Source organism: Lagenorhynchus albirostris, chromosome 14, assembly GCF_949774975.1.
Source record: "Lagenorhynchus albirostris chromosome 14, mLagAlb1.1, whole genome shotgun sequence".
NCBI lineage: Eukaryota > Metazoa > Chordata > Mammalia > Artiodactyla > Delphinidae > Lagenorhynchus > Lagenorhynchus albirostris.
This window is the reverse complement of record NC_083108.1, coordinates 13,394,907-13,411,450: the sequence shown is the minus strand read 5'-3', so window position 1 is coordinate 13,411,450 and position 16,544 is coordinate 13,394,907. Positions and strand designations below refer to the sequence as shown.

Sequence of the window (16,544 nt, the reverse complement as noted above, 5' to 3'; positions counted from 1 at the left end):
ATCTTGTTCTTCCTCTATCTTGACACATTTGCTATTTCATCACCCTAGGAACTATTACATTATTCACCAATTATTCATGCTAGGAAAGACTAAATAAGACAATGGAAGAATGGTAGAGAGATATTATTAAACCTAAATCTAGTGATGCTGGTGAAATTAATCACACAAGTAAAATCTCAAGACTGAATATCCTAGATAGCTGTCAATATCCTAGATAAGTTTTCTTACATTTAAGAACTGATGAGTGAACAATATATTTCTAACAAGAAAAAGGAAATATGGTACTTATTCAAGAAGGAAGGACTTCATTGAACAATTATTTGTAACAAGAACCTGAGCTGTTTTATAAAAAGGATGTGTGACCACAGCATTCTTTCATCTTTTATGATGTTTATGTTCCAATAATTACTTGATATAGTTTCTAAGTGGACAATGCTAATATTAGGTGTATATATAAAGGTGACTGGAAGGAAAGAGATGGTGTAGAAATGAAAAAAACTCATTGGATTAGAGAAAAATAAAGAGCCCATTGTACTCAGATGATAAATGATGATAACTGTTTTTCCTGGTATACTGAACATATGTAACAGGGAAAACAGGATACTACTCATAATAGAAATAAAATATCCAGGAATAAAATAATGAGAAATGTATATTGGATGGGAAAAGATAAAATTTTACTTAGGGACATAACAGAAGATATAAATAAATAAATAAAGTTCAATAGTGTAAAAACATCAATTCTCTCCAAATTGCTTCCTAAATATAGTGTAATAACCAAAGAATTTTTCATATAATTCAAGTTGATGATTCTAAAATTTATATGGAAGAATACATTTCTTTTTTATCTGTGTCCATAACTTTTATGATTTCGATTCATGCCAATGATTAGAATACCATTTTGTTTTGTTTTTTGGGTTTTTTTTGCCGCACTGTGTGGCTTACAGGATCTTAGATTGAGCCCAGGCCCACGTCAGTGAAAGTGCCAAGTCGTAACCACTGGATCACCAGGGAACTACCTATTTTTTGTTTCTTTTTAAATTATGTTTTATCAAAGCAATATATACATATAATTTTTTTAAATCAAAAACAGTACAGAGGGGCAAAATGACAACCAATGTGTCCCTGCCCCACCCTTCTCAGCTCTCAGTTCCCCAACCCAGAAATAAAAATTTTACGTGTCTGATTTTAGTTATTCTGGTAGTTACCCTCATTTTTCTTAATAATATGCTTTTATTACTATATCTTTTTTTAAAAAATTATTTACTTATTTGTTTTTATTTTTGGCCGTACTGGGTCTTCGTTGCTGTGCACAGACTTTCTCTAGTTGTGGTGAGTGGGAGCAACTCTTCGTTGCAGTGCGTGGGCTTCTCATTGCAGTGGCTTCTCTTGTTGCAGAGCACGGGCTCTAGGCACGCGGGCTTCAGTAGATGTGGCTCGCGGGCTCTAGAGTGCTGGCTCAGTAGTTGTGGCACACGGGCTTGGTTGCTCTGCGGCATGTGGGATCTTCCTGGGTCAGGGCTCGAACCCGTGTCCCCGGCATTGGCGGGCGGATTCTTAACCACTGCACCACTAGGGAAGCCCCTATTACTATTTCTTGACTTGATAACCTGAGACCCTTGCTGTTGACTCCCCGCTGACTCTGTTCCTGCTGTCTCCTCCCACCTCAATATGGTTATATTACTATTTTTACCTCCTGGTGGCTACGTTGGTCACTTTAATAATCTAATACCCAAACCTCTACCTTATTCTCTCAACTATAGCTGGAATCATCTCCACATTCTTTTTTATGAGGACAATAGCACCACTATTATTCCATTTATATTTCTGCCTTCCAACCTGTAGCCTTGTACATTGCCGAAGTTGGTAACATTTGCATTCTATTCTGTAATCATTATTAAGTCTTCCTTGCTTTGTCTAAGGTTTGACTCTAAAAGCTGAAAATCAATATTTACATTATTTATGATTACTTAAATGCTGTTCACTCAGTAGCAAAGTTTTATACTATAATTAAATTTTCTCATCTATTTCTTTGAAGTCTTGATCCACATGCCAATCTTCAAATCTTTCTTACAGTCCCAACAATTGCTCAAAATCATGTCACATCTTAGGTTGCTTCAGATTTGAAGCCTGCTTTTATTGTACAATTTAAAATGTTTTCTTTTCCCCTAAGTTTCCAGTGTATGGGGGGTGAAGAAATGACACCTTCCAGTGTTTCCTCCAGCTTCTCATTCCGTGCATATATTACTTAAAATTCATTTCACTTCTTTTGAGTTCTACTTGCTGTTCTAATTTGGAGGATTTGCCTCCCATTTGGACCATTCTTGTACAATTTATCATTCTGTAGGTTTTTAGTTGCATTTTGCATTTAAAAAAAATGCATCCTATACTTTTTCTCATTTTGTAAAGTTTGTGCTGCTTTTTTATTTATGGATACAACAGTTTCTCAGATATTTCTGAGGATTTTAATATTTTTAAGCTCTTTTCTATTCCTTCAGTTATCTATTTCCTCACGAGTCAATTCTTTGTTTTATCCAAGGCTTTTCTTGTCATACTGCAGGCTTTCAACGAATGATGATTTTCAGCCAGACAAGTTTGCAGGCAGGGTGGGTGAGCCAGTGGGTGAGAATCAACCATTCTGTTGGGCCCCCTGGTGACACAAAGCTAGCAGTGGCTCCGCAGGCAGGTGTTGAGCATGAAAGCAGGGGAAGTTCATGGTCAGCTCCCGGGCCAAGTGGAGGAAGGTGGGCAATGTGCACTTGAACCCCTTCCAGAAGAGCATTTCCCTGATCAGTCTTTCTCAAGTAGCTGATCTAAAGTAACTCTCAGTTACTTTCAATGTACTGTGTATTTTCTTCATATCAAAAATTGATAATATATTTCTTGTTCATTTATTTGTTTATTTTGTTACTGTCTGACTATACCACTACATTACAAATAAACAGATGCATATGATAGCTAAATGATATAATATAGGGCAAATTCTAATTGATAAAGACTTGGCTTATAGTCTTTATAAGTATATGTGATAATCCTACAATTAGGGACACTCCTCAAAAATAATTCTACCTTTGACATATGTAATATAATTAATTTCATAACTAACTTGTTAATGTCATAATTAATTAACATAACTTGTTAATGTCATAACTTGCAAAATCTTAATTTTGCTTTGTTTTTGCTCTCCTATACACACACACATACATACACACACACACAAAGGCAGGCTGCCATAGAGAATGATGTGATTACATGATTCAGAAGGCAATAGTTTCTAGTTTATGAATAGTACACTAGTGCTATATAAGTTATGAAAAATAACTCCAATGAAGTCATTCAATCAGATCCTTACCACCCATATTTCAAACAGTTTTTATTTATTTTGGTCAAGAACAAAATCCTTCCTAATTAAATGTGAATCCCTACTAACTGCAAACGAAGTCCAAGGAGGCTGAGAAAACCCGCCCGAGTCGGTGGTGCAGAGCCACATTTATGACTCAAATCTCCCCATTCTCAATTCAAGGAAAGTACGTCTTTCTGGATGTGGGACAAAATCTGCTGCCCACCAAAATCAACTCTCCTCTTTTCCCAAGTTGTCAGTGTTTCCCAGAATTGTCTCATTAGCCTTTTCTTGTCACTTTTTATATTCTTCCCAGAGCCTCCTACATGTTTAACACTTTCCACCACCATCTTTATGCTGTTGGCTCCAAAATCTTAATAATCAATTCTCATCTCTATCTTGAGATTCAAGTCCTTATTTTTAACTAATTACCTGGTATCTTCAAATGTAAGTTGAACTCAGTAAATTCATCCTTACCTTTCATACTAGCTCTTCTTTCTTTCTATAAGCCATAATGGCACAAGCATCTTCCCAATCAACCAAACCAAGAGCCCCACACCTTCCCAGTCAAGCCCTGTTGAATTTATCTCTTTAACGTTTCCTATATCTCTCTGCACCCCTATATCTCCTCTACCAGCCATTCAAAGGTATATAGCATCTGGTTCATTATTTATAAAACAAGAGAAGAGGCTTTCATTTAGAAGACGGCACTAACATACCCAAAAAAGACAATGTTTCTAAGTACCTAATCTATCCTGTCAAGCTTTCAAACTCAGTGAAAAATTATTTCCTACAAGTTAATAAAAAAATATAAGAGACTTACTTAAATGGTGTGAACAAAAATGGTAAAGTAGCTTCTTTTTTCTGAGCCATTTTCACCTGGGAACCAAGTATGAAAATACTTTATATTATAAATGAGAAAAAAAATTAATTTCATTTTGAAATATAAACATCCATTGAAATAGTTCTTCAGGGACAGAAATAAATGGAATTTTGTGTTGCTATATTATTTCATAAATATCTAAAGAAAATGTTAATATTATTGTACCATTACAATAAGCTGAGAATTAAGCATATCAAGCCTGCAAAATAACATATTGTAATGTAATTAAACTATACTTCTTTAATTCTTAGGAAACAAAATAAGCCAAGCTGCATTAACATATTCTGTTATTAAGAATAACAGAAAGGGACTTCCCTGGTGGCGCAGTAGTTGAGAGTCTGCCTGCCAGTACAGGGGACGCGGGTTCGACCCCTGGTCCAGGAGGATCCCACATGCTGCAGAGCAACTAAGCTCGTGCACCACAACTACTGAGCCTGCGCTCCGGAGCCCGCGAGCCACAACTACTGAAGCCCGTGTACCCTAGAGCCCACACGCCGCAACTGCTGAGCCCACGCACCGCAACTACTGAAGCCCGCATGTTCTAGGGCCAGCATGCCACAACTACTGAGCCCACATGCTGCAACTACTAAAGCCCCTGCTCGCCGCAACTGGAGAAAGCCCGCGCACAGCAATGGAGACGCAACGCAGCCAAAAACAAAAAAGAATAACAGAAAGTTTCAGTTAAATGGTCACCTCTTTAAGCTCTTAATGCATATAATAATATACATGGAATGACAAGAAATGTTGCAATCTCTAATCCTACTTCTACAAGGCAAATTTCATTGATAAAGACTTGGTTTGTAGTCTTTATGAGCATATGTGGTACTCTAACAATTAGGGACACTTCTCAAAGGTAATTCTACACCCTTAAACTGATTCATGGAACCTGCACCTCAGATATGTGAAACTTTAGGACATTAGTTAAACACACAAAATTTAAAGATAATAAATTATAGAAAATCATTTCTTGAAATGCAAAATCAAATATTTTCACTTAATATATGCAATTTTAAAATTGTAGTAGCGTCCATTTTTGTGTGTGGTCTTGTTTTACCTTGAACTGTTCAAGAATCTGTACTGCATTTGTAAACATGCTCTCTGCTTTGAAGAGATCAGTGCTGTTAAGTATATCCACAGGAAGGGTTCCCTGTAAATGATAGACACTGATTTAATATTAGTACTAACAAAGCTCAAAATATTCTTATAAAACAAAACAGACTTACAAAGGAAGCAACAGAGATGACATATGGACAAATTCTTGGAATAATTAAACAAAAAATCTTTTTAAAAACCATAACTAAAAAATGTTCTATTATTTTTTCTTACAAAGTAGATATAATAAAGTAAATAAAGCAAAAGAGATGAATTAAGTTCAATAAAACCTAACATTTATTTAAAGATTACTATGTGGCAGGCAGTGAACTAAAAGTGCTCTGCACACACACAAAATTACTATGGTGGGCCACAGCCAGCTCTCTTAAAAAGAAAAAAAAGAAATAATAAGAAAAATAGGACTATATTACTATGTATAGTAACGGTAAGGACTGTTTTGTGAAACGCTGGTTTCAGTGACAGACATACACACACACTTATGACTATAGGGGTCATATCAGAGTTCTGAGGTAGATGACATTATGTTTTTTAAGTTTGATTTGAAGGGCTAGAAAGAATGGCTGATGGGAATGGATTTTGTTTGTTTTTTAGCTTTTCAGCATCCAGTTCCCATTTTTAACAGCATTATCATTCTATATTGAGATATCAGGTAGAGCATAGTAGGTCTCTAATGAGGCCCCCCCAGCCTTCCCTCACTGAAGGGTAGACAAATAACTGAGGCCAGACCACTCAAATGGTAAGCACTGGAATTTGACACTTGAGAGTCAAGGAACAGAGAGTACAACAGGTGTAATGCTACTCTCCCCTAGTGTCAGTGACCTTGCAGACTGGCCCTGCCATGGGACCACGGTGAGCTTCTTTCTCCCGAGTCTCTGGAGCACTCTTGGTTCCTGTTCATTTCCCAGTCTGGCCTTTGAGGACCCCTTTGATTTAGCAAACCAGCAATATCTTTTTAATAAATTTCCTTTAAATGGATTCAGTTTCTGCTTCTTACAATAAAAAATTACTTATATATTTTCATCATGTAACTAAAATACAAAGATATAAATCTATTTACATTTTAGAAAATAAAAAATTTTTAAGAAAAGCTATTAGGCTTGTGCTCCATGTTGTATTTCATACATAATTATGAGGTGTTACATCTTTAGAAAGAAATATAAAGGAAAAAAGTTTTAAATGTAATCAAAGATAATTCAGAAACACACAAAAAGTTAATTTTACTGTACAATAACTTTTTTTAATTTTGAGAGTTGATAAGAAAATTGTATTCTTTACCACTGAATTAAGAGGGAAGGGAACTCCAATAAGAGCAGCCATCAGTGGTGCAACATCAGCCTACAAACAGAAGAAGTTCAAATCTAAGAAGCTGACAGAGATCAACAAGGAAAGTAAATAATCTAATTAATATCACTGTAGTTTGAAAAATAACCATGATATTCATTATAATCCATTACCTTCAAACATTTATTTAATACATAGTAGGTACTGATCTCTAAAAAATGTCATTTGCTAGAGGTATGTGAACTTATGAAAACTTAAATTTGACAAGAAACCACTAGGAGCCCCAAATGTAAAACACATAAAAAGTTACTTATTCTAGATGCCAAAAACTTGACCACTTTATGCAACAGTGTTTGAGTATTATGAGAAGGATGCTTTAACTAGAAAATAAATAGCAACAATAGACTTTAACTAAAGAAATATAAATATATATACATAAATTAAAGACAGTATGTATCAGAAGGAGGTTTGTTTGCCAGCCAGTGAAGTCCAGAAAAGATACAAACCAGATAAGAGGCTCTTTGGACAAAAGACCTCAAATACCATTTTGGAGAGCTCCCTTCAAGTCCAGTTTCCCAGAAGAGTTGTTCATGCTTTCTGTCTCCATGGCCTCACCTCCCCATCACTCCCCAGGCCACTCTAACTTGTTTTGACTCTTTATCATTCTGTAGACCGCTCTTCCTAAAGAGCTAATAACCTCCATTTTTCTACAACTAATCAATTGCTTTTATATTAGTCCATACAATTTTTCAGGGAGTAAAATACTTGGCTGTCAGAATGCTCAGTTTCAAACACTTGCTTGTGATCTCTGAGACCTTGGGCAGGTTCTTTAACCTCTCCAATGCTTCAGTTTCCTTAACAGTTAAAAAAGAAATAAAAGTTTCTCCCTTACAGAATTATGGCAGGATCAAATGAGACTAAATTTATAAAGTACCTGGCGCATAATAGTCCTGCACTAACCGGTGGCTACAAATGCTGTTGTGATGATTATAATTATGTGACTTCTTGGCAGTGCTGTGCGGACCACCCCCTCCTGGGCCTTAACATCCCTCCACTGAGTGCCTCCAATCTCACTGTGGCTTCTTTCCAGATACCTTCTCTAGCCCCTATTTAAAACTGGAGTTTGGTCCCAGGCTCTCAGTCTTACTTTTTACCATCTAGACTCTCTTTACCATCTCATAGAACACTGAAAACCCCATTGGCCGCCTAATCGCTTCCTCTCCTTCCCCCAGAATCCACCATTGGCCTCCTCTGATCTAGTCTCCATGCTGCAGCCAGAGGAATCCTTTCACAGAAAATCAGATCATGTCACTCCCCAGGCTTTGAACATTTCAAAGGCTTCCTCAAGCTTTAGGATTAACTCCATAGGGCCCATGAGGCCCTGTGTGGTCCAGTGTCTACCTTATTCTGCCTCACATCAAAGCACGGCCTGTTACTCTGTACACCCATTTCTTCAAGATCCTTTAAAATGCCACGTACCCTCTACCAGAGCTTTGGGCACATGCTGCTCCTTTGCCTGAAAAGCTCCCTTCCTCCTGCCTTGGCCTGGCAACTACTACTCATTCTTCAATCGCAGCCCAAGTCTCAATTTCTGGGGAAGCCTTTGCTGACCACACAGCCTATGAGATATATCTGCTTTATACTCTGATGGCTTCACAGGCCTCTTTTGTTGTACTTATCACGGCTATAATTTTACATTTGTTTGTATGATAAATAGAAATAAAAGTAAAATTTATCTTATTCCTAAACTATAAGCTTCCTAGGGTAGGGAGTGTGTCAGCTTTTATTCACCATTATATCCCTTATACAAAGTTTAATGTTAATGTGTTAATGTTTCAATATTTTAATGTTAATGTTAATGTTTGCACGATGTTTAAACATACTGCAGACACACAACAGTGTTGGCAGAAGGAGTGAATAAAGAATTCTCATCTAATGTAGATCTGAAGCAGTATTCAGAGAGCAATAGCTGAATCTATATTTAGTTTTTGATTATGATCCAGTCTATATAAAAAACATGTTCTTGTTTTATGGACTTCAACTTATTCCTATCCCTTTGACAGTGATTTTTATTGCAAAGTAATAGACTGCTATCTGATTCTATACATTGTCACTTACTTGGATAATAAGCATCCATCCTGAGCGAAGAGACCATTCTTAATATGCTGAGAAAGAACAGGCTTCTATAACCGTAAGCCTGAAAATGAGACCCTGGACCTTGGTTTATCCACCACAGTAAGGAATGTCAGCTTCTGAGGTGACCTGGAGAAGTAAGGTACTCCCACCATTTTGGAGGCTACATACCAACGATGCCATGCCTTCCACAAATAGTAAAGATGGCTGTCTACACAGCATATCTTCAACAAGAAAAATCTGTGCTTCATATTTACAGATAATGTTACTGGTCTAACTTGATTAGGTTGGCCACGCATTTTCCTATAATGTAAGGTTTCTAGCTGAGTAATCTATATACTCTTGTCACTTTTTCTCCATTGCATTTGTAAAAACTCTGGGTAGAATTAAAGATAAAATGGGTGTTAATAAAAAAGAAGTGATAACTGACACACTAACAGGAGAGAAACCCATAATGGGGTTTTATTAGATCTGTGCTTAAAGCAACTAAGCAAGGCAACCATGACAAGAAATCACAGAAATGTAACAGGCATGCAAATTTTAATTTGCATAATAATTCTTTAATTAGCCAGTGTTATTTGGAGGGAGGGCATCTTCTCTTTTCACTTTTATTTGCAGCTGCTTTTTTTAATTTTGCCAAAAGGAAGATTACTTGGGGTTAAGATATTCTCATTTAACAGGATTTCCCTTGGTAACTGAAATGTTTTAGAAAAATCTTTTATCATTATTAATATACTTTTTTTCCAGACTTTTTTGGTCTAAACTTCTTATACACGAAATTAAATCTGAACATGATTAAATTTAATGAATACCTGATTGACATCTTGTCTCTTCCAGTTCTCCAATTTCCATTCTGAAATATACAAATAAACACCAGAGCTGCTGTTAAGAATTTTTTTAAAAGATAAATCATTTTATTATTATAAGTGGTCAGTGGAAACGAAAGTATTGGTAAAGTTCATTTTAAGCCAAGTATGAACAAAAAGCGTGCTTAAGAAGGAAGAGCTATAAATTTTTTAAACTAGAATTTTAAAAGAATAACTGAAAAGTAAATATTTGATATTTTCTGTGATAGTATATTAATTTGGAAATAATTTGGAGATAATTGTTTCAAAACATCCAAAGGCTAGGAAGGAAAGATGGTAGTAAAAGGCACAATGATAACAATTGTCAGCATGACTACAACTAATGACAGTCGTGTTCCAGGGAATTATTAAGGCAACCAATAGCCCGTTAGTCAATCTAAGCTTTTCTTTTTTCTGTAATGAGAGTTGCTTGCAAAATATTTGAAATTTTTTAGCCCTGATGCTCCTACCGTCACTAATCCCAAATGTGAAAGTAGTATAGTGAGTTACTATTAAAACTGCCTCATTCCCCTATCTTTCTACATATAAATTCAGAAATTTCAATAAACAGTAATCAAAACAAATGATTATGAGGCCATGTCTTGATTTTAAGACTTTGTTTTTGACTTTAAGATATATTACCCAAAGGGTTCTAAGGCATTTTTATGATGAAATTTCCTTTAATAAGCTAAAAAAGTTTAAAAATATGATCCTAATTCTACCAGTCAGCTACTAAAAATTCAGACTAATCACCTGATGAGGAAAAACACATACATTCCCTTTCTCTGTAACTTATGATACCAAATACCCATATAAGAAAAAATACATTCTTTCAGTTATGATTCTTGAAGTCACATGATTCTAAAACGTTAAGTCACTGAGAAATCAACTGCCAAAAGAAAGTTCTGTCTCCTAAGTACTCAATACAAACATACTATTTAACCTAGCTTCTATTTAGATTCAATCTAATCCATTTAACACAGAGCATAAGAATATAAAATGGTGCAGCTGCTTTGAAAAACAGTTTGGCAGTTTGCAAAAAATAAAACGTAGAGGAACACATGACCCGTTAATTCCACTCCTAGGTACCTGCCCAAGAGAAATAAAAACACATATGCACTCAAAACCTTTTACACAAATGTTCATTGAGTCATTATCATAACAGTCCAAATGTGGAAACGACCTAAATGTCCATAAGATGACAATGAAATATGGCATAGACATACAATGCAGAGAGAAGTAAGGAGTGACTGCTAATGGGAAGGGATTTGGGGCGGGTGGTGGCAATGAAATGTTTTGTAATTAGATAGTAGAGGCGATGGCATAATTTTGTGAATATACTAAAAAAATTTAATCATACACTTTCTAAACATGAATTTGATGGTATGAGAATTACATCTCAATAAAAAATAAACAAAAAAAAAAAGAAAGAAAGTGTGTAGGAAAATTTTATTATACAAACCAAAAAGTCTTCTATGGTAGAAATACCTAATACAGCTGGGAGTCCACATCCCTGGAGAAGGTTTTAAAAGGAACATTTCTAGGGCTTACCCAGACTCATGGAATCAAAATACCTACAGACAAGGTCTGGAAATCTGTAACTTTTTTTTTTTTTGCGGTACGCAGGTTTCCCATTGCTGTGGCCTCTCCCATTGCGGAGCACAGGCTCCGGACGCACAGGCCCAGTGGCCATGGCTCACGGGCCCAGCTGCCCCGCGGCATGTGGGATCCTCCCGGACCGGGCCACGAACCCATGTCCCCTGCATCGGCAGGCAGACTCCCAACCACTGCACCACCAGGGAAGCCCTGTAACTTTTTTTTTTTAATCTGTATTCTTAACAAGTGCTTTGAATGAGTCTGACACAACTAATCCAGAGAAAGGCATTTGAGAGGCATTTATTTTGTCCAATTAGTAAAAGCTTTGAAACGCTAAAATACCCTTACCTTACAAAATAACCAGAGCTCCAAGAAAAAGGAATTCCTTTTCGTCATGGATTGAGAAGGAACAGAGGCTTGGGCAACAGAGAGAGCCTTCAAAAGTACTAGAGACAGGGCAAAATCTGTCCGGTTTTGAAATATCAATTGTGACATATGTGTGATTTATCTAATTGATAGTCTTTGCAGGTAAGATCTAAGCCAAGGGTTTAATCTACGTCCTGGAATAATAAGGTTTGTGAAAAAAAATATTAAAACTTATACTTGAACTTTCACAAGGCAAATAACTAACAATTATATTTCAAGCTGAATATTATAAACCAAATAATATGAACTATACAAAAGTAATACATAGAAATAGTAATGACACAAATATCAAAATGAAAGCTATAACTTGAAAAGTAATTTTTTTAAGTTAAACTTTGGTTTTATTTTAAAATGTCACATTTATAAAAACAATAAAGATAAATGTTCATACCTTGCAAATATGTATCATCAAATTTCTGAGCTAACACTTTTTGAGGATACTTGATTCCAGCTCCCCAAGTGACAAAAGGAGTACAAGTCTCTAAAGGATGACCAGCTCCATGGGAACCTACAAATAAGACACAAAGAGTAATAAGACAAGTATCAATATATAAGAATTAACTTATACCTAAATATTTTTTAATACTTAGTTTTAAAGAGTTGATCTCTATATAGCTAATTCTAGCCACCATACTCCCAAATGTTTGCATCTCTATTTAACAATTAGTTTTTAAATATTCCCAAAGAAAGTCAGAGCATCAACAACAAACAGGCAAAAACAAAAAGCAGAACATCCGTTGAGTGACTGGTTGAAAGAAGAATAAGAATAATAACAATAAGACTTGGAGGAGATGCCACCAGAGTAGCACCAAAGGCAGAAAGAACAGGGAAAGCTCCTTTGGGGAGTAACCACCCAAGTTTGAGGCCAGGTCTGCTCTGAAGAGGATAGCAAAGTCTCTATATGCTTTTCTTCCAGGCCACTCTGGCTGGTATAGCCAAAAGCCCTTTATAAAGTGGAACTGGCTCACAAGAATTCTACATTGTGATTAGGTGACCCAAACCTCAGCTTTGCCTTATTTTCTTCTCTGTGCACACACTGTGTTTGCCTTGGGAATCTCACAGGGGGGATAGGCTCATCTAGTAGTACCCTCAGTAATACCACCTTAAACTCACGCCCTCTGCCATCACATACAGTTAATTCTAGGTGGATAAATAATCAGTATTTTTTGTTTCTTCACCACACTTTTCTCTAATTTCTCATGTTAAATGAGAGTATATTCCCTTCATAGTTAGAAGAAAGATTATATAAGATCAGTCTTTTATACACTAACATTTTATGCATGCTATTATGTGCTAGACAGTTTGCATATACTAAGATATCTAATCCTCTTCAACATTACAAGATATTTGCAAGCTACATTTACCACTGCTTTAATCGTAAAGTATATATCACTTAGAAACAGACTAACCCCAGTCTGTCATTCCATGGTCAGCAGTAAAGATAAATGCTGTTTTCCCATCATTTCCGTAAAAATCTTTAAGAGTAGACACAATTTCTTTCAATCCCTCATCAACTATTTTAATATTGTTCAAGTATTCCCTGTTTAAAAAGAAAGAGAAGAGAAAATTAAATTATATTAATTTGGAAAAATCAAATTTATTCAACATGAACTTATAAAATCAATAACTTGAAGTACTTTTAGATCTCATCTTTAATATTTTTTTAAATCAGAGCTCTTTAGAGTGTTAAAAGTAATTTTCTTCTCCTCTTAAAGAAGTAAAAAAATCTGGAATCATTTTCAAAAATGATTTTTAAAAAGATATTGATTAGCAAATAGATTTTAAGGAATGCTTTTTAAGTCTCAAATGCAACAATGATGACTTTTAAGTTCATGCCTCTCATAATGTAAACTATATTGCTCTTTCCACATTAGTGATAGGTAAGCATCACTGTTTCAACTATAGAATATTTCCATCCCTTAGAGTGTTTGTGATATAAACCACTATAATATATTTTGAACAAACTATATTTAAGCTTTCCATACAGTTGAACAAGGATGGTTTGGTATAAGTTCTATCACTTAAGACAATGCATTGTGTTAAAGAAGGGAAGCATGAGGTATTCATTACTGGCAGCTAGCCAATAGGCTTTGCAGTTAGTTAGACTAATCTAAATCAAATTCAAAATGAAGAATAAAAGTATAACATGAATTCTTCCTTTCTTATGGTCTTCAGAAGTGAGAAAAATAGTTGCTGTTTTATATAAGGAGTACTACTGAAACATCACATACAAAACTTTATACTATTATCTGCTAGATACAGCACTGATTAAATGGAACATAAGGAACAGCTAATTACATCTTTTTGTGATATAAATATTAACACCATAAAAATGCTTTTTATTTCAAAATTTACTAAAATACTTCTAAAATATGAGTTTTTTCTCTCTGACCTGATAAATGAAGAATATGGAATACACATACAGGATATATTTTACTTATACTAATGTGCAGTGTGGTCACAGCACATGTGACTTTAGCCACTATATCATACTACATCTCATATAAATGAGAACTTATTCTACTTTAGAGTTATTTAAAATATAAGTTCTGTTGTGATCATTACAAAGAAAACATTATAATAATATTTTAAAAGTTCAAACAGGCGTTTCCCTCAAAACCATGAAATTAAACACAGCATTAAAATTACCTTGACGATGGTCGGTGAGCATGTCCATTTGTATCTATTCCTAATAAATGTAAGAAAAAAACTATTTTGTCTTCATTTAGTTTAGAAAACAAAGATTGGTTGTTTCTGGCAGCATGAAAGAATTCCTATATGTAACAAATCAGTTAAAAAATTTTAGTTCATTTATTTTATTTAAAAAGTAATTCTAATGAAAACATTTAATTAAATTTATACATAACTATAAAATTAAATTATCCTATTTTGTTTAAATTTGTCCTCAGGACCTACCAACACAAAGTACTTGTCAGTTCAGACATCTATGTTCAAATAACGAGTGAGCTATTTTCTGTGTTATAATTAGGCTGAAAAAAGGTTATAGAATGGGGATCTCGTTTTCATGAAGTTCTCATAACATTGAATAAAACATAGCAGACTGAAGAACTATTTTGACAAGAGTCAAAAGTAAAACGGTACTAGTGGCAACAGTTTAGGAACGCTTTATGAGTTTAAAATGTTTTCATACTTCTGTTGTCCTATGTTACCACCCTAGTTCAACCATAGTCTCTCATTTGCAACATTGCAAATAGCCTCCTATTTCCTTTGTCCCAAGACTAGAATCTGTTCTTCACATTGTATGATAGAAAAATGTCCACTTAATGAAAGGAAATACGGTTCAAAAATGATTCATTTCATAAAGATAAACTGGATTCATAAAGCCCTCTAAGAAAAGGATTCATCCTGTGCTTACATACACATGAACATGTAAGCAAGTACCTATGGAGAGTATCTTTAAATTATTTTAAATAAGTCAACAGACTGCCAAGATATATAATTATTGTTCACATAAATGAACTATAGAAGATGTTAATTTTAAGAATAAGAGGTATTTAACTTTCCAACAAAAGTCTGAAATATTTTTTCAGATAATTCTTCATTATTACAAACATTAAAAATATAAATGGTACCATTAGAGAAACCATCTAGTCAAGAATAGAAATAATTTTTTTAAAAAACATAAACATAATGCTACCAATCCTCCTTAAAAACATAAAATGGCCCCCTAACTTTCATATATGTATGAAATGTATATTCTACCTAGCCCCTTTCAAATACATTCTAATTAGCCCCTAAGAAATTTTAAATCTAGATGGAAATGGCAAGCTTTTCAAGAGAAAGGAATTACATTCTGAAGATATAATTGAAAGCTGACAAGAAACAAAAAAACTTAGCAATTGAACTTGAGTCAAATTTACAATTTGTTTCATGACTGATAATATTCAGCTTTGTAAAAAGTGCTATTCATTCATATGTGGACACAAGATCTGGGAAGCCATCAAACACTAATCTTACAGAGCTCAGCCTATAGATTCCCACTGCCTTTTAAAAAGTTGGTCTTTTGTACCTAAGAGATAGAATACACTCCTAGCTTCTTTCCCCCCAATATTTAGTATAATTATGCCCACCAATCCCACTTTTCTTAGCTCAAAGACACTCATTCATTTTTGTACTTAACAAATATTTATTATACCTCATGGGAGACTGCTAGATGACTACCCCAGCATGCAGTCTCCCTTTCTCTCCAAGTAAAACCTCTGATTTTATGGGACATGTCAGTGCTCCAAACTTAAAACCTACATATTTCCTATTCTCTCTCACAGCTACATGTGCCTTTTTGGTTATGGCCAATGAGATATAAGTCAAACATTTTGGTCAAAGGACTATGTGGACCTAAGGTTTTTTGAAATAAATTTAATTTAGTAGGACAGAAGGTCCTTTTCGATTCCTCGTACTGTTGGCCTAAAACATTTAAAATAATGGCTGGAACTCCAGCATCTCTTGGGTCGTTAGACAACTCTGAAGCTAAAACCATGCTCTGAGGATAGAAGAGAAACTTAGGAGACTGGGTCTTAATGACATTGTGGAACCACTATGACAATCTTGGATTGCATCAATCTTGGGCTGCATACTTCTGGCATTATCTCTTATTGAGATAGAACTTCTAAGCAATATTTTTTTTTCTATTACAGAGTTGAATTTAATCTAAATTAATCATGTATCTATGTACCAGAATACATGATAGGAATTTAGATTTAACAATGTGAAAAAGACAGTATCTCTGCCATAAGATGTATATAGCATTGAAACTGTTTGGGTTTTTTTGTTTGTTTTGTTTTGTTTTTAAATCCCCTCCTTTTTGCATAAACAGTACAGAAATGCTTGTTAGATCCAATGGCTTATAATATAGGCGGTTGTAAGCTTAAATAAAAGCAGAGTTCCTTTTAATCCTCTGGGATGTATT

At 34.8% G+C, this 16,544-nt stretch overlaps 1 protein-coding gene across 9 annotated transcripts in view; it reads right to left on the bottom strand.

Annotated features, from left to right (window-relative positions):
- Positions 1-16,544, bottom strand: part of PIGN (phosphatidylinositol glycan anchor biosynthesis class N) — a 110,763-nt gene that overhangs the window by 77,046 nt on the left and 17,173 nt on the right. For 8 of the 9 annotated variants that reach the window (XM_060121069.1, XM_060121068.1, XM_060121066.1 and 5 more), the window contains 7 exons: positions 14,267-14,391; positions 13,027-13,157; positions 12,009-12,125; positions 9,563-9,603; positions 6,612-6,671; positions 5,278-5,370; positions 4,164-4,219 (listed from right to left, as the gene is read on the bottom strand). In XM_060121069.1, the coding sequence (XP_059977052.1) occupies positions 4,164-4,219; positions 5,278-5,370; positions 6,612-6,671; positions 9,563-9,603; positions 12,009-12,125; positions 13,027-13,157; positions 14,267-14,391 (623 nt within the window). The remainder of the gene's footprint in view (positions 1-4,163; positions 4,220-5,277; positions 5,371-6,611; positions 6,672-9,562; positions 9,604-12,008; positions 12,126-13,026; positions 13,158-14,266; positions 14,392-16,544) is intronic. The other variant, XM_060121074.1, reaches the window with a different exon arrangement.